Source organism: Protopterus annectens, chromosome 16.part0, assembly GCF_019279795.1.
Source record: "Protopterus annectens isolate FY-2018-M chromosome 16.part0, PAN1.0, whole genome shotgun sequence".
NCBI lineage: Eukaryota > Metazoa > Chordata > Ceratodontiformes > Protopteridae > Protopterus > Protopterus annectens.
In genome coordinates, this window is record NC_056750.1 from 43866287 (window position 1) to 43892143 (window position 25857).

The window sequence follows — 25857 nt, forward strand, 5'->3', positions numbered from 1 at the left end:
TCATTGAGAGATAACTCCCCCCATGCTACTCCCAGCTCATTGGGAGATAACCCTGCTACTCCCAGCTCACTCAGTGATGACCCTGCTACTCCCAGTTCATTCAGTGATAACCCTGCTATTCTCAGCTCACTCAGTGGTAACCCTGCCACTCCAAGCTCACTCAGTGATAACCCTGCCATTCCCAGCTGATTCAGAGATAACCCTGCTACTCCCAGCTCACTCAGTGATAACCCTGCTACTCCCAGCTCACTCAGTGATAACCCTGCTACTCCGAGTTCATTTAGTGATAACCCTGCTACTCCCAGCTCACTCTGATAACCCTGCTACTCCCAGCTCACTCAGTGATAACCCTGCTACTCCCAGCTCACTCAGTGATAACCCTGCTACTCCCAGCTCACTCAGAGATAACCCCGCTATTCCCAGCTCACTCAGAGATAAGGGTATGTCCTGGTAATCAGAAGGGTCAGAGTCATCGGACTCCTGGTCTGTAGAATCAGAAGGAAATTCAATTCTTTGTCTTTTAGCAGGGGAAGGCTGGCTTCCCCTAATTAGAGTAATAAGGTCTTCTGCCATTCTAAGCATTTGTTTTTGTGGCAAGGGAGCTTGATCATGCATTTTGCTTGTCAGTTTTCTAGGCATAGTGCGAACACTGGGCCTGAGAAACTCGGTAGTTTTAGCTAAAAACAAAGTTGTCGGTTTAATACAAACATCGGTAGGTTGGACTACACCCTCAGAAGCCGGTGCCTGCACAGCGGTTCTGCACCCATCCAAGGTAGAGACATCCGCAGGTTCCATAGTCGAAGAAGCATCTCGCAGTATACCGGACTCCGAATGGGTCTCAGCAGAGGCCTGCAAATCTGTAGAAGTGGGTATCAGGGGCTGCGAAGGCACCTCACTGAGTACCAGTGGACTGGCGACTAGCTTAACAGAAGCGTCGTCAGCAGGTTTGGACCTAGGCGGTCTGTCTCTGTCTTTATCCTTACATTTTTAGGAAGATCGGTAGTTGGATGGCTTATCAAAGCCATTTTGGAATATGGAGAATGAGAGCAAAAGAATTTAGAGACAAGGATAGCCCAATGACGAATGGTTTGGGCATTAAACAAGGCACAAAACAGACAACAAGGAACGTCATGGTCTGGGCCTAAACAAGTGAAGCAGTAAGTATGAAAATCTCTGTGAGGTATTTGCTTTCCACAGGCAAGACAATTATTAACTTTTTCTGACATCGATTAGAGCAAGAAAAAGGGATCCCCAATGGGGTATTTAGCTTTAGAAGGCTTCAGGACTGAAACGCGAAAAACAAAAATTTCAGGTAGCGGCCGACCGGCACTTGTGAACTGCTTCTGCTTCGGGCTCCTTCATGGCAAGAAAGTCTGATGTAATGGCATCAGCTACGTTTTATACCCCTGACGATCTGACATCTTTGAAGAGGCGTCAGCATCCGACGCAGAAATACCAAAACTCTGGTATTCAGGCCGACTTGAGGTTTACCTGCAGGCAGATAACCCAAGTGTGATGACTGCAATAGTGAAACACGAAGAACATCTGCAGAGGCAAACCCTGCCCCAGCCTTAGAAAATAGAGGTAGGTGATAATGTTTAGTAAAGGTATGGACAGAAGTCCAGGTGGCAGCTTCCAGGATGTCCCTGGTGGGATCTCCTCTGAGGAATGCTGTGGAAGTGGAGGCTGTCCTAGTGGAATGGGTATGGATACAGTGTGATATCCATTTGGAAATTGTTTGTTTGGAAATGGGCTTCCCTTCTGCTCCTGGGGCAAAGCTGACAAGTAGTTGGTCTGTTTTCCTGAAGGGTTTAGTATGAAAGAGGCCATATCTGAGCTGTCTGTGCATGTCTAGTGAGTGCAGAATTCTTTCCCCTTGTTTTGAGGGTTAGGAAAGAAGTTGGATAGATGTATGGCCTGGTAGAGAGTTACATTAGATACCACTTTGGGCATAAAGGAGGGATTAGTCCTCAGGGAGACCCCTGTCTGCATGAAAGATGATGAAGGGGTCAATGTCCATCAGTGCCTGAAGTTCTGAAACCCTTCTGGCTGAGGTGATAGCTAGGAGAAAAGCAGTCTTTCAGGAGCGGTATCTTAGTTCTGCTGATGCAGCAGTTTCGAAGGGTGGTAAGGTTAGTTTTTCCAAAACATAATTCAGGACCCAGGCTGGAGTTGGTGGCCTTCTGGGAGGGCTGATATTAGAAGCCTCTCTAAGGAATTGTTTAATCAAAGGATGGGAAAACAGGGGCTGTTCTGTATCAAAATGAGCTGAAATGGCTGAGGTGTGGATTTTAATAGAGGAGAAGGAGAGGCCACTATTAAGTAGTAGGTAGTCCAGGATAAGTGGGATGGAAGGTTGTGAGGTGTTGCCCCATCTGGACTGGCTCCAGGAGAAGATTCTTTTCCATTTTCCTGTGTAAGATTTTTTGGTGCTGGGCCTTCTGGCCTCTGTGACAATGTCTAGGACCTGTTTGCTTAACAGCGGCCCCTTATTTGCATTTAGAGTATTAGCCATGTTGATAGTTTGAGAGTCTGCAAGTCTGGGTGCAGCACCCCCCCCCCCCATCTGAGTTAAGAGGTCTGAGATCAGGGGAAGCTGCCTGGCAGGCTGTGATGTCAGGCTGCGCATTAAGGGGTACCAATGCTGTCTCAGCCAATCTGGAGCAATGAGGATGGCCTTTGGTCTCTCCTCCCTTATTTTGATCAGTACCTTGGGAATAAGAGGCAGAGGAGGGAGTGTGTACACAAAGAGGGTGTTCCAGGGGAAGGTCAAGGCATCCACCTTCCACGCTAGGTGGTAATACTCCCTGGTACAGAATTTTTTCAGCTGATAGATGAGATGTGAAGCAAAGAGATCCACCTCCGGAGTCCCCCATACCTGAGTGATTTGCAAAAAGATTTTTCTGTGGAGCTGCCATTCATGGGGGTCCAGTAAGTTTCTGCTTAAGTGGTCTGTTGTTGATCCCTGGTAGGTATTGGGTTATCAGGTGTAGTCCACTGGAAGAGGCTGTCAGCCAGAGGTTCATGGCTAGCCTGCACAGAGGGGTAAGACTGGGTTCCTCCCTGTTTGTTGATGTACCACATTACTGTGGTGTTGTCTGTTTTGATAAGGAGAACCCCTGGCTTGAGATTGGGTTTGAAGGATATCAGAGCCTTTTGTACTGCCATCATTTCCTTCTGGTTGATGTGTATGGGAAGGTGCTGGGCATGTGCACCCGCCTTCTAGGTGAGTGCACCAAGCTATGTCTGAGGCGTCAGTGGTAATGGTCTGCCCGGTTGGGCGGAGGGTGAAGGAAAGACCCTTGTTCTGGGCACAGGCTCCTTGCCCACCAGAGAAACTCGGTCCTTATACAGGGAATTAGAGGTAGAGATGTCTCTAGAGGTTGAGAGTGCTGACACCAAAGATTCTTTTGGTACCACTGAAGTTTTCTCATGTGAAGCCTGGCCAGAAGAATTAGAAGGATGCAAGATGCCATGTACCGCAAGGCTTGTATGAACTTCCTCGCAGTGAGTTGACTTCTGGAAGCCAGCTGGGTAAAATAGAGAGGCAGGAAGCCCTGCTTTTCTGGGGATAGGAAGGCCATTTGGGATGCTGTGTCCAGCAGTGCTCCCAAGAAAATGATCTTCCTGGAGGGTGTTTGTCTTGATTTCTTCTCCTTGATGGTGTACCCTAAGAAGGTTAGGAGGGTTTTGACAAAGAGGAGATCTTTGAGGAGCTTTTCTTTGCAATCTGCCTGAATGACACAGTCATCCAGATAAGGGTAAATTTGTATATATTTTTGTCTGCAAAAGGCTATGGCCATGGCTAAGCATTTGGTGAATACCCTGGGAGCAGTAGATAAGCCAAAGGGTAGCGCAGAGAACTTAAATTGTTGTAAGCCTGCTCTGAAATGAAGGAATTTCCTGCAGGATTCCCTTATGAGGATGTGGAGGTAGGCATCTTTTAGACATAGGGTAACTAACCAGTCATTTTTTGTCAGCATAGGCAGCAGCTGCTGCAAAGTTAACATTTTGAATTTGGGTACTACCAGGAAGGTGTTAAGAATGGATAGATCCAGGATGGGGCGCCAAGTGCCCTCTTTTCTGGGAACAAAGAATAGTCTGGAATACAAGTCTTTGCCTTTTTGATCTGAGGGGACAGGTTTTACTGCCCCTTGGGATATGAGAGTTTGGACTTGTTTCAATGCCACTTCCCACTGATTTGGAGCTAAGTCTGGCTACCCTCTTGGAAATGGTAGTTCATTGAAGGAGAATTTGTATCCCTGAAAAATGATCTTTAAGACCCATTGGTCCTTAGTTACAGAAAGCCAATTTCTTTGCAGAGGGAGAGCCTTCCTCCTAGTTTTTGGTGAGTGAAAAGAGGGCAGAGGGGGGGAGAGGGAGTCATTGAGAGTTTTTGCCATAGAGGGATGGCTTAGAACTCTGTTCCTTTGGAAGAAGTGGTTCACTGTTTGGTTCTGTGCTGTCCCTGGGATAGTAGTCTGGGTGGTCTGTCCCTGCGGGGCTTACCTTGCCCCTGTCTGCTAGGTGCAGGAAAGGACCAGTGTTTTGAGGGAAAATTCCTGCTGAACCTAGGAAGTTGTACCTGAAGGAAATCTTTTACTATTTGCATAGATTTTGCTTTGTCTTCCATCTTTTTAAGCACCTCTTCTGCTTTTACTCCAAACAAGTGCTCCTTATCCAAGGGTCCATCAACAAATTTAGATTTGACATGATCAGGAAAAGGTTGTTTCTTCAACCATGCGTGTCTCCTAATGACGGATCCTGACACTGCTGCCCTGCTTGAGGCTTCTAGTGTGTCATATCCACAGTGCAATGAGTGTTTTGCCACTTGACAAGTAGAGTGCAGTAAATCTGCTAACTCTTTCGAACTGGCACAGTCAGGAAAGGTTGAAATATTTTGTTTTAATAGTTCCAAAGTGTGTTGTTGACATTTTAACAAGTGGAACTGACAGTTGAGTGCTCTGATAGCTAAGGTTACAGAGGTGTATACTTTTTTTACCCCATCTGTCCAGAGCTCTGGAGTTCTTGTCAGAAGGAATAGGATTCTTTACAGAACTAGCCTTAGCTCCTTTTGGTCCCTGTGTAATGACCTCCGAGTGTGCAGCAGGCTTTCTGTGCAGGTATTTGTGCGAATCCAGTACTCTGTAATACCTGTCAAGTTTTCTGGGAGCAGGTGGTAGGACATCAGGAGTTAAGCTGGATTCATGGAAGACATCATCAACTACCTCTAAGATTGAAGGGATGGCCAAGGGTCTGTTCTGGGGCTGGTCTAGAAACTCTCTTAGTCTTTTCTTAGATTGAGGGAAGTCCGGGGATTCCCAGTGGAAATGTTCCCTGAGGGTGTGAAGGGTTTCCCCAAAGGAAAGATCTTATGGTGGGGAGGCAGAAGGAATGGATTCCTCTGCATCTGAATCCTCATAAGCAGTCAGGGGTTGTTGTTCCTCTTCAAAATCTGAATAATCAGACTCCTCAGAATCCTGCTCTGTCAGTATTTCAGGAGAAAGGTCTCTTTTCCTTTTAGAAGGCGTGGCCTGACTACCCCTGATAAGGGTGATAAGATCCTCTGCCATTTTATGCATTTGAGCTTGGGGTGGTGGAGCAGGAGTAAAATGGTGGCTAGAGGTAGTTTTCCTAGGAGTGGCCTTGCCTCTAGGCCTAAAAGTATCCATCAGTCTGAGAGAAATGGTACTCTGAGGAGAAGATATCGTTTTTTGTCTAGATTCGGTAGTGCTAAAAAACCTCCTCTGAAGCCGGTTCCTGTGTCGCGGCTCTTGACCCAACCAAGGCAGAGACAACCAAAGGCTTGGAAGACTAAGAAGATTTCTGCAGCATACCGGACTGAGAAAGGGTCACAGTGGAGGCCTGCAAAGGTATTGAACCAGGCATCAGGGGCTGCGAAGGCGCCTAACTGAATTCCAGAGAACTGACAACCTGCTTAGCGTCAGAGTTCTTGGAAGGCTTAGCCTTGTGTGGTCTGTCTCTATCTTTATCCTTACCTTTTTTGGAATGTCTATGGATTGCTGGCTGACAGATGCCATTTCGGAATGTGAAGACGGAAAACAAAAATATCTAGCTACAATAAGAGCTCTACGATGAATGGTTCTCGCATTAAAGAGGGCACAGAACTGGCAACAGGGGACATCATGGTCTGGGCCTAAACAAGTGACGCAGTATGAATGGAAGTCTCGGTGTGGTATTTGACTTCTACAGGCGAGACAATTGTTAACTTTTTCGGACATCGGTTAGTGCAAGAAAAAAGGATCCCCAATGGGGTACTTAGCTTTAGACATTTTCAGCAGTAATTCAAACTCGACCGTCCAGCCCACTTGCAAACTGCTTCTGCTATGGGCTCCACAGCAAGAACGACTGATGTAATGGCATCGGCTGCCTTCCTTTACAGCACTGACGAACTTAAGTCAGGCAGCAAGCGACAGCAGCCGACTCAGGAAAAACATTGACTCTGGTATTCGGGCCAGTCGAGGGATAACCCACAGGCGATGAATGCAACAATGAAACACAAAGAACATCATGTGCATCCAAAAGAGGAAAAAATAAGAATCCTTAGTCAGGAAGGCAAGGGAAACATGGGACAGCAAAATAGTGGGAGGAAGGAGCGAGCGAATAATGCAACAGTAAAGAGAAGGACATCTACTATTATGGTAAGATTTTCCACAACTGTACTATGTCCTTCCATATCACAGTTGTGGTATTCCTGATGTAAGGGAAAATATAAAAACTCAAGAGGAAACCTGGGAGGAGGAAGGAACTGAAGAGCCCTCTAGAAACTCATGCAGGATAGAGTACAGTTTTGTACCTACCATAAATGTAGATGTTCGAGTGCTAATACAGCTGCAGTCATAACAGATGGGTTCTCCTGCCGTCAGGCGGGTCCTCGGTCGGCCGAATTCCAAAGTCTAGGTCCGGCGTCGGTTGTCGTCGCTTCTTCCCTGACGTCAGTGCGACAGGGCTATAAAAGAACCAGCCGACGCCATTTTCTTCAGTTTTTCTTGCCCCAGATGTCAGGTGCCCCCAGAAGGAAGGCAATACATAAAATTATGTAATAATGCAATGCAATATAATCAAAAAACAGTAGTTGCAAGCAAATACACCATAAAAGTAAACCCCTAGAGGGGAAGGAGGGAAACCTGGACTGCAGCTGTATTAGCACTCGAACATCTACATTTATGGTAGGTACAAAACTGTACTATGTTCATCGTGCATACTGCTGCAGTCATAACAGATGGGTAGAATCCCAAAGCTAAGAAAGGGGTGGTAGGCACTAGGTGGAACTAAGAGGAGCCAAAATGCCCTGCAAGACTGCAGTGGCAAAGCCTGCTCTAGATTTGGAGTATAATGGTAGGTTGTAGTGCTTGGAGAAGGTATGCAGAGAACTCCAAGTGGCTGCTTCCAAAATATCCTTGGTAGGTACTCCTCTGAGGAAGGCTGCAGAGGTGGCTGTGGCCCTGGTGGAATGGGTTCTAATGCCTGTAGGTACAGTTTTGCCATGAAAAGAATAGCAAAAGCGTATGCAATGTGCTATCCATTTTGAGATTGTCTGTTTGGAAATTGGCTTTCCTTGAACTCCTACCGCATAGGCCACAAAGAGCTGTTCTGCTTTTCTGAAAGGCTTTGTTCTGTCCAAATAATAACGCAGTTGTCTGTGGATGTCCAAGGAATGTAGTAATCTCTCCCCCTTGTTTTGAGGATTAGGATAAAAAGTAGGTAAATGTATGGCCTGATTTAAAGCTACCCTGGATACCACTTTAGGCATAAAGGACGGGTTGGTTCGTAAGGAAACTCTGTCCTGATGGAAGATGATAAAAGGCTGGACAGCCATGAGAGCCTGTAGTTCTGAAACTCTACGAGCTGAAGTGATAGCCAGAAGGAAAGCTGTCTTCCAGGACAAATATTGCAAATCTGATAAGGCAGCTGGCTCAAAAGGAGGCAAGGTCAGTTTTTCCAGAATTATATTAAGATCCCAAGCAGGTATTGGTTGTTTCCTTGGAGGTCTTAAATTCTTAGCCCCTCTGAGGAACTGTCTTAAGAGAGGGTGAGAGAATAAAGGTGGATCAGTGTTGTATTCTGCAGAAATGGCTGAGGCATGGATTTTGATGGAGGAGAACGAAAGTCCACTGCTTAGCAGTTCCGCCAAATATTGTAGTATTTGAGGTAAATTCAGTTTTCCAGGGTCCTGGCCCTTTTTCTCATTCCAGACGCAAAAACGTTTCCATTTTGCGGAGTAAGCTTTTCTAGTTGATGGCCTTCTGGCCTCCAAAATGACATCCTGCACCTCCTTGGAGAGTAGGGCCTGCTGTGATGCTAAGGAATCTTCCATGCGGCTAGATTGAGTGTTTTTAGCTGACTGTGAAGAGTTTTGAAGCTGTGCTGAGTCAGAAGAAGAGGCATTAGAGGCAGGGTCCATGGTGGGGAATGCGTCAGGCTCCTCAGGAGTGGGTACCAGTGTTGCCTTGGCCAGTCCGGAGCAATGAGGATCATCTTTGGTCTGTCTGCTCTGGTCTTCAATAGGACTTTGGGCAGCAGAGGAAGAGGTGGGAAGGCATAAACTGTCATTGATGTCCAACTGAAAGAGAGAGCATCCACTCTCCAGGCCTTTGGATGGAAGATCCTTGAGCAGAATTTTGTCAATTGATGATTTTTGTGGGAGGCAAAGAGTGTCTGGCCTTCCCCATTCTTGGATTATTTCTGTAAAAACTTTTGGATGCAACTTCCATTCATGTGGATCTGTCATATTCCTGCTTAGGTTGTCTGCCAGCGTGTTTTCCTTGCCTGGCAAGTACTGTGCTTGTAGTTCCATTTGTAAGTCCATGGCCATGTTCCAAAGTGACATGGCCAGTCTGCATAGGGGGTAAGAATGTGTTCCTCCCTGCTTGTTTATGTACCACATAACTGTGGTGTTGTCCGTTCTTATCAATAGTTGACCTGGTTGTAGAAGGTCCTTGAAAGCTATAATAGCATTTATTACTGCTAGCATTTCTTTTTGATTGATGTGAAGGTGCTTTTCTTTTTGGGACCATTTGCCCTGAATGCACTGGTCTGTCATGTGCGCCCCCCAGGCGTAGTCTGAGGCGTCTGTTGTGATGACTTGATTTGCTTGAGGCTTGCTGAATGGAAGACCTGTGTTTGTTTGACATGCTTGAGCCCACCACAGAAATTCCTTTTGCAGACATGGAATTAGTGGTATTATTGTTTCCAAACTGTGGCTGTGTTGAGACCATATGTTTTTTAGGTACCATTGTAGTTTTCTCATATGCAGCTTTGCACATGGGATTAGTAAGATGCAAGATGCCATGAATCCCAGAGCCTGCAGGATTTTCCTTGCAGTCAGCCTGGTGCAATTTGCCAGTGTTCTGAAGTACTGAATTAGTTGCCCCTGCTTCTCTGGCGTGAGGTAGGCCATCTGGGTGTTTGTGTCCAAATTGGCACCCAGGAAAATTATCTCCCGAGAGGGTATTAGCCTTGATTTCTCTTTGTTGACTGTGTATCCCAGAGAGTTTAATAACATTATTACATAAGCCAGATGTTTCAGAAGAATGTGCTTGCTGTCCGCTTGGATCAGGCAGTCGTCCAAATAAGGGTATATTTGTATCCCTTGAAGTCTGCAGTAGGCAATTACAGATGCCAGGCATTTCGTGAATACTCTGGGTGCAGTAGATAAGCCAAAGGGCAATGCAGAGAATTGATAATGGGTTGAACCTGCAAGAAATCTGAGGTATCTTCTGCAATTTTGTCTGATTGGGACATGCAGGTATGCCTCCTTGAGGTCCAATGTTACCAGCCAAGACTCCTTGCCCAGCATGGGAAGAAGTTGCTGTAGAGTGAGCATCTTGAATTTTGGTGCAGTAGGAATGTGTTTAGGATGGAAAGATCCAAAATAGGTCTCCAATCTTTTCCTTCCTTGGCACCAGAAATAGCCTGGAATAAAAACCTTGACCTTGTTCGTGTAGGTACCTCTTGAATAGCTTTCATGTTTATGAGATCTGAAATTTGCCTTTGTGCCTCTACCCTTTGATTGAGTGGCAGGATTGGCATGCCTCTCATGTTTGGAAGGGTATGAAAATCGGATTTGTAGCCTCTGTTTATAATGTCCAGGATCCATTTGTCCTTTGTGACAACATGCCAATTTTTTGAAACTAGTGCCAGCGTCCCTCCTCAGCGGGCTGTCAATTGAGTCCTGGTTGGCATGTCAAGGGGATGTCATTGGGTTTGCTTTCTGAAAGATTGCGAGTTGTCCTCACCACCTCTTTGTGTAGGAGCTTGCCATTGTCTGCCTCTATACGATCCTTGTGATTGTCCTCTGCCCCTCGGGCGCCTGTATCTGCCTCTTTGGGGTCTGTCTGTGGCAGGAAAGGACCAGTTTTTGGAAGGCCAATTTCTACTAAAATGTGGGGGTTGAACCTGCAGAAATTCTTTCACAGTTTGCATTGATTTAGCCTTTTCCTCCATTTTCCGTAATACTTCCTCAGCATTAGCCCCAAATAGTACATACTTTTGAAGAGGGGCGTCTAGTAATTTAGCTTTGACATGATCAGGCAAGGCTTGTTCCTTGAGCCAGGCATGCCTACATATGACTGAGCCTGTAACAGCAGCTCTACATGAGGCCTCTAGAGCATCAAAACCACATTGTAAGGTATGTTTACCCACTTCTTCTGCACTATGCATCAAATCCTGCAACTCCTTCAAGTCTGGTTGTTCAGGTTGTGACATTTTACTTTTCAATTGTGATAACAAAAACTGTTGGTATTTTAGCATATGAAACTGACAGTTTAAGGCCCTCATGGATAAGGTAGCCGAGGTGTATACCTTTTTTCCCCACCTTTCTAAGGATATGGAATCTCTCTCGGAAGGCAATGGATTTTTGGCAATGGAGGCCTTAACTCCCTTGGGCCCTTGTGAGATGGTTTCTAGGTCAGCAGCATGGCTTTTGTATAGAAATTGGTGTGAATCAGGAACCCTGTAGTACCTGTCAGGCTTAACTGGAGCTGGAGGTAGAGAGTCCGGGTTAAGGCAGGCCTCCGAGTAAACATCATCTAAGATGTCCAAGACAGGAGGTATAGCCAGAGGCCTGTGCTGGGGTAACAAAAGAAATTCCCTGAGCCTTTTCTTGGAATCTGAATAATCCTGGCCTTCCCAGTGGAAGTGTTCCCTTAAGGTATGCAAAGTTTCCCCAAATGAGTAATCCTCAGGGGGGGATACAGAAGGAATAGACTCCTCTGCATCAGAGTCTTCAAAAGGGGAGTAAGGCTGTTCCTGATCATCAGAGTGTTCTGAAATAATGGAGCCCTGATCAGAGGAGGGGGAATCTTCCTCCACTCTGGGCCTTTTGTCCGGAGGTGGCTGAGAACCTCTGATTAGAGTAATTAAATCCTCAGCCATTTTAAGCATCTGTTTCTTAGGCATGGGGCCTGGAGATGGGCCCAGTGTAGCTGGTCTCTTAAAGTGCATGGATGCTTTAGACTTGGTGAAAGCCTTGATGGAGAAAGAAGAGGAAGGTCTGAAGATACCTTGAGTGGAGGTGGACCTGTCCACATTCTGTGTTTCAATGCCAAGAGTGGCGTCGGTATCTGTAGTCAGGGTGTGGGCCGAGGAGCCTGCGACCTCGGGTACAGGAGACACCGCCAAAGATGTGTCGTCGGTAATCAGGGGCTGCATAGGCACCTCGCTGAGAACCGGACCACGTGGAGTCGGCTTTGGCGTGGTGTCGGTAGAGGCCGCGGACCTCGAGTGTCGGTCCTTGTGTTTGCGTTTTTTAGACAAAACCGGAGTCGGAGTATCCGACGACATAGTATAGTTAAATGCTTTCCCAAAAAAATGCTGGGCGAACTCCGCCCGATGCTTAATAGTGCATTTGTTGAATGTAGCAGAAAAGCGACAGACTGAGACGTCGTGGTCTGGGCCTAAGCAAGGAATCCAGACGGAATGGAAATCCTTATGCGGTATTTGCTTCCCACAAGAAATACAATTATTAACTTTGTCTGACATCGGTCTGAGGCAAGAAAAGTTTCCCCAATGGGGTACTTAGCTTTTAAGAAGACTTCGGTTTCCAAATTTTCGTAATGTCAGGAGCTGGCCGACCGGCACTTGCGAACTGCTTCTGCTTCGGGCACCGCGCGGCAAGAAAGACTGGAGAAAATGGCGTTGGCTGGTTCTTTTATACCCCTGTCGCACTGACGTCAGGGAAGAAGCGACGACAACCGACGCCGGACCTAGACTTTGGAATTCGGCCGACCGAGGACCCGCCTGACGGCAGGAGAACCCATCTGTTATGACTGCAGCTGTATGCACGATGAACATCTCTGGCAAAGCCGGCTCTTGCACTGGAAACAATATCCAACTTGTAATGTTTAGTGAAGGTATGGACAGAAGTCCAAGAAGCAGCCTCAAGGATGGAATTGATATCCTGTCCTTTAAAAAAGGCACCCGAGGAAGCAACAGCTCTGGGAAAAAGAGGTAGAATGATATTTGCCATGAAATGAGTAACAAAAAGAAATGGCCTTAGAAATCCAGGAAGAATGGTTTGTTTAGAAACTACTAAACAAAAGAGCTGAGATGAAAAGAAATAAAAAGTTGCTCAGATTTGCAAATGGCCTTAGGCTTATCCAAATAATATCTGAGCTACCCATGTAAATCCAAGGTGTGAAGAACCTTCTCACAAGCAGACTGCTGAGAAGGACAAAAGGAGAGCAAATTTACAGACTGAGAGGCAACTCACTGACATAAAAGGATTAGTACAAAGAGACACCCTGTCTCTGAAAAACTAAAAAAGGAGCAACAACCATAAAGGTGTGAAGTTCAAATATTCTCTTAGCTGAAGTAAGGGCCAAAAGAAGAACACTCTTCCAAGAGCAATGTTGCAAGGAAGCTGAAGCTGCAGGCTCAAAAGGAGCCTGAGTCAAATTTTCAACAACAAAACTAAGATCCCAAGAAGGCAAAATAGGCTTCCTGGGAAGCCTTATATGAAGGATGTCTTTAAGAAAATGTTTGACTTCAAACCTAGAGACCAGAGGAGGAGTCAAGGGCAGACAAGCAGAAATAGCAGAGAGGTGAGCTTTAACTGAAGAGTGTGCTAAACCAGCAAGGAGCAATTCACACAAATAAGAGAAAATCAGAGGGATCCCTACTGAAAAGGGACCCTGGTTACGAGAGAGGCACTAGAAAGAAAATCTCTTCCAGTTAGACAAATATGATTTCCTGGTCTTGGGTTTCTTGGTCTCCTGCAGAACCTGAAGAACATCCTCAGAAAAGAGGTGTCTAAAACAGATCAAAACCCTATAACCCACAGTGTCAGCTGAAGAGTCGACAAGTGAGGATGGATAACAGATTGCTTGTCTTGCGTGAGGAGATCCACCCGATGAGGTAGCTTATGGTGATTGTCCTTAGATAAGTGAAAAAATAAAAAGGAGGAATCGATGCTGTCTGGGTGAAAAGGGAGTCATCAGCAAGATTTTGAGGAAGTCTTATTTGATCTTGTGCTGGACACCCCTGGAATTAGAGAAAGGGGAGGGAAGGTGTACAGGAACATCCCCTTCCAAGGAAAAGACAGGGCATCCACCTCTCAAGCCAAAGAAGATGGGACTCTAACAGAATAGAGGAAGCCATCTGTTCAGAGGGGAGGTGAAAAGATCTATCTGAGGAATACCCCATCGATGGACAATGTCCATAAACAACGCTCTGTGAAGCACCCATTTGTGAGCCTGTCTGCTGGACCTGCTCAGAGAGTTTGTCATTATATTCTGGTCTGAAGCAATGTAGATGGCCTGAAGAGTCACTTGATACTGGACAGCTAGATCCCAGACCTGAAGAGCGAGCCTGCAAAGAAGGTAAGATTCTGTCCCTGCTTAGTTGCTTACATACCATATCACTGTGGTATTGTCTGTGAAAACTTTGAGGGACCCTGGAAGAAACAGGCAATAAAAAGCCTGAATAGCTAAAAGGAGAGGTCTCATGTCCTTGATGTGGATGTGATCTGACCTCTGATGGGGAGGCCAGAGACCCTGGACTCTGACAGAACTGAAGGAAGCTCCCCACCCCCTGTCTGAGGCATCCAAAAAGAGCTATTGAGATGGGACTGGAGGTTGGAAAGGGAGCCATGGTTTGAGAGAACGCTGCTGAATCCACCACTGAAGCTCGAGTTTGAGACAGGGAAGGAATGGAACTAGGAAATCCAGTGGATGACAGTTTTGAAGCCACACTGACTAGAGGTAGCACTAGAGTTCTGATATGAAGCCTGGCTAGAGGCAAAATAGGAATGGTGGAAGCCATAAACCCGAAAACCTTGAGAAAATCCCTGGCTGTGACTGAAGCCAGAAGAAGGGGGGATTGGAAAAAGGCAATCAGAGACAGGGCCTTGGAGGGAAGCAGGGATGCCAGCATGAAAATGGTCTGAATTCTGCAAACAAGAAAAAACATGATCCTGAGAGTGAATCAGGACTGATTTTTGAAAATTTATGGAAAACCTAGGTTTTGTCATATTTGAACAACACACTGAAAGTCCTGAAGCAGAACCTCAGGGGATGAAGCCTGGCTGAGTAGGTCATCTGGATAAGGAAAGATCTGAATGCCTCTCATCCTGCAAAAGGCAACGACAGGTGCAATGCATTTGGTGAATACCACTGGGGCAGTAGAGAGGCCCAAGGGCAAAGCAGAGAACTGAAAATGCAAGAAAGAAACAGAGAAACACAAAAACTTCCTGAAAAGGGGATGGATTGAGGATGTGAAGGTAAGCATCTTTGAGGTCCAGACATGCAAGGAAGGCCTGAGAAAGAAGAAAAGGGAATAAGGTTTGAAGAAACAACATCCAAAAGGAGGTGACTTCTAGAAAGGTGTTGAGCTGAGAAAGGTCCAGAATGGGTCTTCGGGTGCCTTCCTTCCTGGGGACAAGGAACATCCTGACATAAATACCCTTACCTTCCTGGGCAGGGAGCACAACCCGAGTGCCCCTGCCCAGAAGAGCCTGAATCACTTATGGCAAGAAAGGGACTGTTCCTGTGGGGTATGAGAGATACCCAGAAAGGAGAGAAGGGATTTCCACACCATGAAATATCCCTGGCAGAGGATGGGCAAAACTCGAGAGTCTTGAGTGAAACTCAACCAACTGAGGAAAAACAGAGAAAGACAAAGGAACCTGGCTAAGGGAAAGAGGACACAAACTGTCAGATGGAACCTGGTTTGCACTGAAAAGGAAGTAGGGGTCTGAGTAGACTTAGCTGTAAGTACATGCCTAGAACCCTTTTAATCTTTGGTTGGAGTGAAACTGTCTGTGAATAAAAGCAGATTTGGAGGGATAATTTCCCCTGGAACTTAGGGATAGGTGAAACAAAAATATGTATCAATTGCAAGGCCTTGCCTTTGTCCTGGAGGGACTTAAAAAGTTCAGCAGTAACACAGACAAAAAGCTTTTTATTATCAAGGGGAGCATTCAACAATTTAACTTTAATGTCATCGGGTAAAGGCTAAGGACGAAGCCAAGATGGGCACCTTAATGTAGGACCAAATGCAGCAGCACTAGAAGAAGCATCAGCTCATCATAACTACATTTAATAAAATGACAGGCCACTTGAGATGTAGAGCCCAAAAAGAAAGGGCTGAAACCTTTCCTTCAGAATCAGGAAGGTCAGAAATTACCGAGGAGCTTGAGAAAGAAGGGATAAAACATACCTTGTCATATGAGTCTGATAACTGATAGCTCTGAAAGTCAGGGTGGCAGCAGTATAAATCTTTTGCCTAGACGTTTCATAGCTCTACTGCCTTTATATGAAAGTAGTAATTTAGTAAAAGGCAAAAGCTTAGAATATTTGTCAGAAGAGGCAGACACTACAGAAGGGTCAGCAGAAAGACATTTATACAGAAATTTAAAATCCATCAGACATCTTGTAAAATCTGTCAGATTTCTTGGGGATAGGAGGCTGCTGATAATCAAGGCCAACAGAGGTTGCTGAAAAGGTATCCAAGAGTGCAGCCAGGACTGGAGGAACAGCAGAGGGCTTAGGAGAGACTGTCTGGAGGAGTTCATAATACCTCTTCTGAATATCAGAAACCACAGAACAATCCCACTTGAAATATTCCATCATATGAGAAAGAGTGTCACCAAAAGAGAGTTCTTCTAAGATAGAATTTGGACTAATAGAATCCTCTTCCTCAGACCCATAATCTAAAGGGGAAAGGATCAGGGAAGAGCATGGCACAGACTCTTCCCCCAGAATCCAGATCCTCATTAGAGGACTCTTGCTCCCTGGGAATCTTAAGAGGAACAGATGACTGGGGGAGCAGGCATAGAGACTCCTTGAGGAGGCTTCAAGGCCATCAAAGCATTAAACAACCCCTGAGTAAATTCCTGCCATTCGCGTTGGGGATCTTTAACAGGTGGGGAAGTATGCTTAGTTTTTTATTTTGAGGGACGTCTGCATGAAAAATCCTAAGTTTAGACCCCTGCTGATACTATCAGCATTGTCAGAATCTTCTCCTGAAGTAGAGTATGTGGAATCCCTCTCGGTCCCTCAGATATAATAAAGACGAGTTTCTCCCTCAACCTCTGGAGCACACGTTTGTAAAGCCTCCGAAGGACATGCGATAAGGTGGATCCATGCCAGCCTCTGGCAGGGTCACAGCAGAGGAATCCAAAGCAACAACCAGATGATCCTCCAAACTTTCACTAGCCTTGAGACAGACACCTAGGGAGGCTGGATAGCAGCCAAATCAGACACGAGTTTTTTGGCTTTTTTCTTGGCAAGTGGCTGACCCTTGGGATGGGAAGACTCCATCACAGCACCTTGCACCAACAACTTTAGACATTGGTTTTCTAGGCAAATAGACAAGGAGGAGAGATGACTACATAGGGTCTTGGTCCAAACACTCAGCAGACAGAACACTGTATATGGTTGTGAGAAGCACCCAAACAGAAGAGACACTGCTTGTGATGATCTTTATTGAGAATCTATCTCCTACACTGACATTTTCCCTTTCTGGATGACATGTAAACTCACAAAAATAGAAGATAAGAAGAAACCCCAATGGGGCACTTATTTGCAACACGGCTCGGTAACCAGCACAGAAGAAGAGCGTTCAGACTGACATTTAATGATGCCATTCGGACTGCCAGCAAAGAAGTTCTGAGGTATGTATGTCTGTACATCACCTTTATGCCTTAAACCTTGCACGGGGAGCGTGCGTGTGACATACGATGTCTATAAATTCTAAAGGCTTTGGTATACTGGCCAGACTTTGGGCTATCCTTGGCAGGAGATACCTTACGTCAGGAATACTGCAACAGAGATATGGAAGGACAGCTTACATATAATAACTCTAAAACTTCTATACGTGAGAGAAGGAGGAATACTCAGTTACCATAGCCATGGAACTGATATGCATTCACCCACATTCTTACATAAATTGTCATTGTTTCAAGGTTCAAAATTTAGAAAATGTGGGAATACTCCGGGATACCAAAATCACAGAATTAGTGAATACTAGCCCTCATGCTTCCTTAAATTCTCACTATTCCAAGGATCAGATTTCAGATGGGGGGATACTCCTAGATACCACAGTCTTGGAAATTAGTGTATACACTCATAGATACCACAATCTTGGAATTAGTGTATACACTCATAGATACCACAATCTTGGAATTAGTGTACATACTCATAGATACCACAGTCTCATGATTAGTGTATATACTTCCTACATACCACAGTCTTGGAATTAGTGTATATACTCATAGATACCACAGTCTAAGGATTAGTGTATATACTCCTAGATACCACAGTCTTGGAACTAGTTTATATACTCCTAGATACCACAGTCTTGGAAATAAGTGTATATACTGATAGATACCACAATCTTCGAATTAGTGTATGTACTCCTAGATACCACAATCTTGAATTTAGTGTATATACTCCTAGATAGCACAATCTTGGAATTAGTGTATATACTCCTAGATAGCACAATCTTGGAATTAGTGTATACACTCAAATACCACAGTCTCAGAATTAGTGTACATACTCCTAGATACCACAGTCTCAGGATTAGTGTATATACTCCTAGATACTACAATCTCAGAATTAGTGCATATACTCCTAGGTACCACAGTCTCGGAATTAGTGTATATCCACCGCCCATACCTGCACTTAAATTCTCATTGTTCCAATGATCACACTTATGATTCCTGAACATTCAGTGGGCACCCAAATATCATAAAAGAAACAGAAATATTTTGCATAATATCTATACATTATTAACTCACTGAAATAACACATATGGTCAAAAAACAGAATAAAAAGTCATAGAAAAACAAGTCTTTACCTTATGGGGTAAGGGTCCTTGTGAGAGTGAAGCCAACAGGGAACAGGTTTCCCTAGGACATTTCGTAATGTGATCTGGGAACCATATGCCACTTCCAAGGGCTGTCCTTGTGTTATCCTTGCCAAACCTCCCTACAAGTATACAAGACATGTACACAAAATTTAACAAGAAGCAATTGATATTTAAAAAAAACTTAAGATGCAGATTACTTTCTGTTAAAAAATAAAAGGCATATTACTTCACCAGAAAAAAAAAATAAGCTACCAATCTTCACTGATACAGTATGTTGCTCATCACAGAATTTTTCACAATACCCAGTTATGTGGCATGTAGTGAGTGCATGATATAGTGTTACAATGAAAAGATCCTGGTCTGTTGCTGAACTCCATTTCTTTTCCTGACCCAGCAAAGTGTTGGAACACACTAACAAACATTTGCCAATGCCAAATGTTTCAACATCTCTCAATTATGGATTAAGAAGGGCACTAGACAGAATGCAGTATACATCTGGGCAACATCTGTAAGAGATAAGTGAAGTCATCTGAAAGAAATCCTGTAATGAAAAAAAAAAATACCCTGCATTTGCAAACTGTTGTAAATGTGGTCATGCTTCTTGCTCCTCAGTATTTTTACATTACTTTCAGACTTACTCTACACATGGCCCTATTATATTACAGAGAAACAATAAGACAACATCAGCTCTACAGTACAGAGGGATAAAGTCCCTACTATGACTTAGGCAGCTGAGCACTGACTAGTAGCCCAGGCACTGGCAGAGACGATGAGGGAAGGTGACAATGTCTGGCCAATATCAGCTCAGTCATCCTCTGGAGAGGCAGCTGGCCAAATGCAATATGCAGAGCTCACATCATATGAGCTACCGTTTGCATGTGGCTCTGCCAAGCTACTTCCACATGGTGGCCTTCATGGGGAGGATGCAGAATTGTACATGCACTCATAGGGAGAGGCACAGTAGAGCAGCACACATGGCAGCATGCACATCAGCTACTATAAGAGGAGTTGGGGTCAAAAAATGAAACCCACACATGGCTGCCTGTTGCTATGGTGATGGGAACAAATGGGCACACTCAAGGTAGGAGTCAAATGTCTAGACGGCACAAGGACAGAAATTAAAAGTTATGTTCTTATCATAACTAGGCATCTTTGTTGTTCATTTTCATTCTTTCTCAACATATGGGTTCAGATCCTATCCTTGGATCTGACTCGACTGCTTATTCCAGACCTAGGATCCAGCTCTTGAGCTTCTCCCTCTAACCACAATGCTCTATTTCATCCCCAAAGCCTCGGACCAGGTTTGCTGCTCTATCCTCATAGTAAAAGAGAGACAGGAAAAGTTTGATACTAAGACAGGGCTCAAACCTTGAACTATAGGTTCCAATACAGTTCAATATATTTCTAATGGAACTTGGATGGGGGATGGATGGGAGGGAAGTTGAGAAATCATGAAAATGGACAACACAAGTGCCAAGTTATGGTCACTACGTAACTTTGAAGTCTGATTTGCCCTTTTCATTCTTCTTCATTGTATGGGACAAGGTCCCCAGTTATGCTGATCTTGGGTGACCCTCATGGAAGGATGTTCTGGAGTACTGCCGAACCAAAGGCAGCTCTTTTTCTAGAAATAATATACAACTTGTAATGAGAAACAAAAGTATGAGTATTGGACCATGTAGCCCCAGCACAACTGTTGTCAATAGACGTTCTTGACCAAAAAGCAGATGATGTGGTCATGGAACTGGCTGAATGAGCCTTGGGAGGTTTAGATAATATCATGCCTTTCTGAGAATGAATCCAGGAAATATAGCCTGTTATCCATTTTGTTAGAGTTACTATGGATACTGGATAACCTATTTTTTTTGGAGAAAAGAAAACAAAGAGTTGGTCTGATTTTTCTGAATTGTCTTATCCTGTGAAGATAAAAACGTAACTGTCTCTGCTCATCCAGAAGATGCAACATGTACTCTCCTTTATTGGAAAAATATGGAAAGAAAAGTGATAAATTGATGGATTGGTTAATGTTACTCTCAGAGGCCACTTTAGGTAAAAAGGAAGGGGTAGTCCATAAGGAATCCCTATCCTTATGAAAAATTACATAAAGAGATGTTGAATGGAGAGTCTGGAGTTCAGATACTCTCTTTGCAGATGTGATGGCTACCAATAAAATTGTTTTCCATGACCGAAACTTCAGATCATATTTAGCTGAAGGCTCAAAGAGTTTCTGAGTTAGGCCTTGTAGTACAACTGCCAGATCTCAAGGTGGTGAGGGATCTTTTACTGGAGGCCTTAGAAGATAAATTCCTTTCAAGAAAGCTTTACATAGTTTAGACAAAGCCAGAGAAAAATGTCTGTTCCCCATGTGAAAATTAGAAATAGCTGCCAGTTTAAGTTTGGTTGTAGAGAAACTAGCTCCTTCCTTCCTTCCTTCCTCAAAAAGCACTGTCAAGAACTGGAGAATCAAAGAGACTGGGGCAGAAAAGGGATTGATGTCTTTATTCAAAACCCAAAGGCAGAATCTTTTCCATTTGTTTTGTATACTTTTTTGGTAGATTCTTTTTGAGAAACCAAAATAACATCACGTAAAGGGGAAGAAAGCCTGGGTTTTCTAACTATTACTGGAAGTGGAGAAACCATACAGTTAGACTTAGGGCTGCAATGTTGGGATGTTGAATCCATGACGGATGTGACAGAAGATCTAGAGTTGGCTCCAGTATCCATGGAGGACAACAAAGAAGAGGCTGTAATAAGGGAACCATACTTGCTGGGGCCAGAAGGGGGCAATGAGGATTACTGACTTCTTCAGTCTGCTTGCTTTCTGTAAAAAGTTTGGAATCCGAGGAAGAGGAGGATAAGCATAAAGGAGACCCGAGGGCCAAGCATGAACTAGAGCATCTCTATGTGACTCCCCCTGAGGGGAGATTACAGCAAAGTACCTGCTGCACTTATTGTTGAGGCAGTGGCAAAGAGGTTGCAGCAAGGACAGCCCCAATGCTAGAAGGGACATCAAAATGGATCTGCTTAGTTTGTCCACAAGCATGTTGTTTTTCCCTGGAATATGCGTTGCAATTAGAAAGCAGTCTGATGAGATTGTCTATTTCCATGCTCTTATGGCCTTTCTGCAAAGGGGATAAGCTTGAGTTCCTCTGTTTTTTGATGTACCAAACTACAGACATGTTTTCAGTTTGAACTGCAATAGTCCCCAATGGGAGAGCATCTTGAAATGCCTGAAATGCAAGTAAGACTGCCCTCATCTCTAGGACATTGATATGCAAATTGGTCTCTTTAGGGGACCACATGCCTTAAACTGTTCTTCCTAAGAAATGCCCTCCCCACTCCAGATGAGAAGCACCATGGTCACTATGGCCACATGGGTTAGTAGAAAGTACAGCTGTGTAATATCTTACCATAATGCTAGATTCTTCACTGTTGCAGTATTCATTACAATAGGGATCCCCTGCCAAGGGTGGCCCCACGTCCGGCCAGTATACGAAAGCCTTCAGGTTGCTTTAAGGTACGCCATATGTCACATGTATGCTCCTCACATAGTGTAGGAATAAAGCTGACGTCTGGATGCACCATCCTGAGAATTGAGAGCCCCAGCAGGAATGCTAGTCCAAGGACTAGAGAGGTAATCAGTACATCCAGAAGAGAATTGGACCGGGGGGCAGAGGGAGGGAGTGAATACTGCAAAAGTGAAGAGAAGAACATCTACTGATTTTACACAATTGTACTATGTACTTCCATTTCACTGTTGCAGTATTCATTACACTAATGAGTGTGCCAATGCTCAGGAAGAAAAGAGGGACGGAGAAGGACCAGCAGAGTTTTCTAGGAAGCCATGAAGGATGTCCCTAGCAAAACCATCTCTAGCACGGGAAATTCCATCCAACTTATGTATGCACAGAAGTCCAGGCAGCTGCTTCCAGAATAGGGTTAGTATACAAACACTTGAAAAAAAGCACCAGAAGAAGCCACAACTCTAGTAGAATGAGCCTTAACCAAAGAAGGAAAGATCTTACCATGAAAGGAACACCCAAAAGAAATGGCTTTAGAAGTCCAAGAAGAAACAGCTTACTTAGACACAGCCAATCCTAAGATTCTAGGATGTATGGAAGCAAAGAGCTGATCAGACTTGCAAAATGTCTTAGTCTTATCCAAATAAAATCTGAGTTGTCTATGCACATTCAAAGTGTGCAGCACCTTCTCACTGGCAGATTGCAGAGAAGGGGAAAAAGTGGACAAAGAAATAGACTGATTAAGAGACAACTCATTCACCACCTTGGGTATAAAAGGAGAACTAGTATAAAGGGACAACCCTGTCCTTATGAAACACCAAAAAAGGAGGACAAGCCATAAGGGCTTGAAGCTCAGAAACCTGGCAGAAGTAAGGGCTAACAAAAGTATAGTCTTCCAAAAGCAGTGTTGCAAGGAAGCTGAAGCTGCAGGCTCAAAAGGAGCCTGGGTCAATTTTTGTAAAACAAAATTCACATCCCAGGAAGAAGGAACAGGGTTCCTGGGAGGCTAATATGAAGGACACCTTTAAGGAATTATTTAGCTTCAAATTTTCAAACTAAAGGAGGTGATAAAGGCAGACGAGCAGAAATAGCTGATAAGTGGTCCTTCACAGAAGAACAGGCCAGCCCAGCACTGAGTAGTTCACACAGATAAGAGACAACCAAAGGAACATCCACAGAAAGTGCATCCAGGTTACGAGAAAGACACCAAACAGAAAACCATTCCATATGGATAAGTAGTGGGTTTCCTGGTCTCCTCCAAGACCCTAAGCACATCATCAGAAAAAAGGTGTGTATGAGGAATCAAAATCCTATCACTCACAGTATCAACTGAAGAGTGGACAGGTGGGGATGGATGTGAGATCCCTTGTCTCGTGTGAGTAGGTCCAGCCTGTGAGATAACTTTTGATAAATGGCCTTGGTTAAATGTAGAAGAAGAGGGCACTAATGCTGTCTCGCCCAAAAAGGAGTCGCCAACAAGACTTTGGAGCACCCTGTTGAATTTTGAACAGGACTTTTGGAATGATGGGAAGGAAAGGAAAGGCATAAAGAAACATTCCCTTACACGAAAAAGAGAAGACATCTACCTTCCACATCAGAGGATCTGGGACTCTGGCACAAAATAGATGACGTTCTCTGTTCAGAGAGGAGGCAAAAAGATCTATTTGAGGAGTACCCCACTGCTAAACAATGTCCAAAAACACATCCCTGTGAAGCATATACTTGTGCGACTGAGCTATGGACCTGCTCAAAGAATCTGCTACAATATTTTCACAAGGGAATGTAGACTACCTAAGTGTCACTTGATAATGGATAGCTAGTTCTCATGCTAGGAGAGCTAACTGGCAAAGAAGTTAAGTGCTTGCCCCTCCCCCCTGCCCCATTTGTTGACAAACCACATCACTGTGGTATTGTCTGTAAACTCCTTGAGAGGTCCTGGGGAGAAGAGGGGATGAAAGGGCTGAAGAGCCAGCAGAAAAGCCTTCATCTTTTTGTCACTGATGTGCTATTTCTGTTGAAGAGGCGACCAGACTCCCTGCACCTTTAGGGAGCTGGTGCTGCTTCCCATCGTATGTCTGAAGCATCTGTAAATGGAAACAGCTCCTGAGAAGGAAGAGGTGGATGAAAAGGGATCCTTGGATTGAAATTCAACTGTTGAATCCACCACTGAAGTTCCTGCTTGAGACATGGAAGAAGAGGAACTAAATATTTGAGGGGATGAGAATGCTGATGTGAAACTGACTTTAGAAACCACTGAAGTTTTCTCATGTGGAGTTTGGCGAAAGGGAGCATAGGAATGGTGGAAGCCATGAACCCCAGAGCTCTCAGAAATCCCCTGGCTGTAACTTAAGCCAGAGGAAGAAGCAAATGAAAAAGTGAGAGTTAGGGCCTTTAGAGGAGGCAGGGATGCCAGCATAAGAATAGTCTGGATTCTGCACCTCAAAAAGACATGATCCTGACAAAGGCTCTGCAAAAGGGAGATGGCAAAATGAAGATTTTGCAATAAGGTCTCTGGACAGGATGCCTGGAACAGGAGTCATCCAAGTAGGGAAAGACTTGGATCCCCCTTAACCTGCAAAAAGCAATCGCAGGAGCATGCATTTGGTGAATACCCTTAGGGAAGGAGAAAGGCAAAAGGCAAAGCAGAGAACTGAAAATGCCAGGAGGCAACAAAGAATCATAAAAACTTCCTGAAAAGGGGATGGATGGGGACATGAAGATGAGCATCATTGATATAAGCCTGATGAAGCAGAATAAAGAACAAAGTCTGAAGGGACAACATATAAATGCAAGATTGCCTATGTCATATGTGATCATTTTATAACAATGTTTCTTGTTTAAAAAAAAAAAAAAAACATACAGAAAAAGGGGACCTTCAGAAAGGTGTTTAGGTGAGAGAGGTCCAGAATAGGTCTCCAAGTGTACTCTTTCCTGGGCACTAAAACCCCTTCCCCCTTTGAGAAACTGGGACTTCTCGTATAGTTCTCCAAGTCAACAGATCCTGAAGCACCCTGGGAAGAAGGGTAACTGCTCCTGAGGGGTCTGAGGAATTTCCATAAGGGGGGGATTTCCAGAACATGAAGTACCCTAGGTGGATAATGGACAGAATCCAGGAGTCCTGAGTAATCTTTAACCAGACAGGAAGAGAACGGGACAGACAAAGAGAAAGAAGAATGTGGCTGAGAAGAACAGGATAGTCAAACAGCACCTGGTTTGTCAGGAAAAGGAGACTTCTGGGAGACAGAAGTCTGGGTACCGTTAGCAGAATGAGCCCGCTTCCCACTCTTCTTACCCTTGGGAGGAGTGTGAGATTGCCTGTGAACAAATGCAGGCTTACTGGGGTAATTTCTCTGAAATTTAGGCACAAGAGAAACAAAAACATATTTAAGTTCCTGCAAGACCTTGCCCTTATCCTGAGGAGACAAACAAATCACCAACAGCTTCACCAAACAAGTGTTTGTTGCCCACAAGAGCATCCATTAACGTAGCCTTAATGTCATAAGGTAAAGGTTGAAGCCAAAGCCAGAAATATCTCCTCTTCACAGAACTAAAGGCAGCAGCCCTAGATGAAACATCTCCTGCATCATAACTACACTTAATAGAATGGTGAGCCACCTAGGAAGAAGTCCCTAACAGGAAAATTAATTTTATTTACTTATTTATTTTACATTTGTTTACCGGGAAAGTCCGACTGGACACAGGTCCTTTTTCGGTGGAAATCCAGGGAGAAAACCTCCAGTATTACAATACAAAAGTTGAAAAAATTTTTTAAATCTTTTCAAAAACACAGTTACATAATGATTTTAAAATCTTTACAAAAAACACAGTTACATAGTGAGAGACTATACTGTTCTCAAGAGTAATATTTAAATAATATAATTAGAAAAAAGCTACGTTAATTATAGACTAGGCAGTTCACTTGATGAAAATGGTTACATAATATATACAGTTGACTGAGAGAGGTCAAGTATTGACAAATGTGGACAAATGTTGGAGTAAGATCTCA

General features: G+C 44.3%; 1 protein-coding gene across 3 annotated transcripts in view; it reads right to left on the bottom strand.

The window, feature by feature from the left end:
• The window catches only part of POMT1 (protein O-mannosyltransferase 1), a 1532857-nt gene that overhangs the window by 704557 nt on the left and 802443 nt on the right, over window positions 1-25857 (bottom strand). For all 3 annotated transcript variants that reach the window (XM_044058401.1, XM_044058399.1, XM_044058400.1), the window contains one exon: window positions 18319-18449. In XM_044058401.1, coding sequence (XP_043914336.1) covers window positions 18319-18449 — 131 coding nt within the window. The remainder of the gene's footprint in view (window positions 1-18318; window positions 18450-25857) is intronic.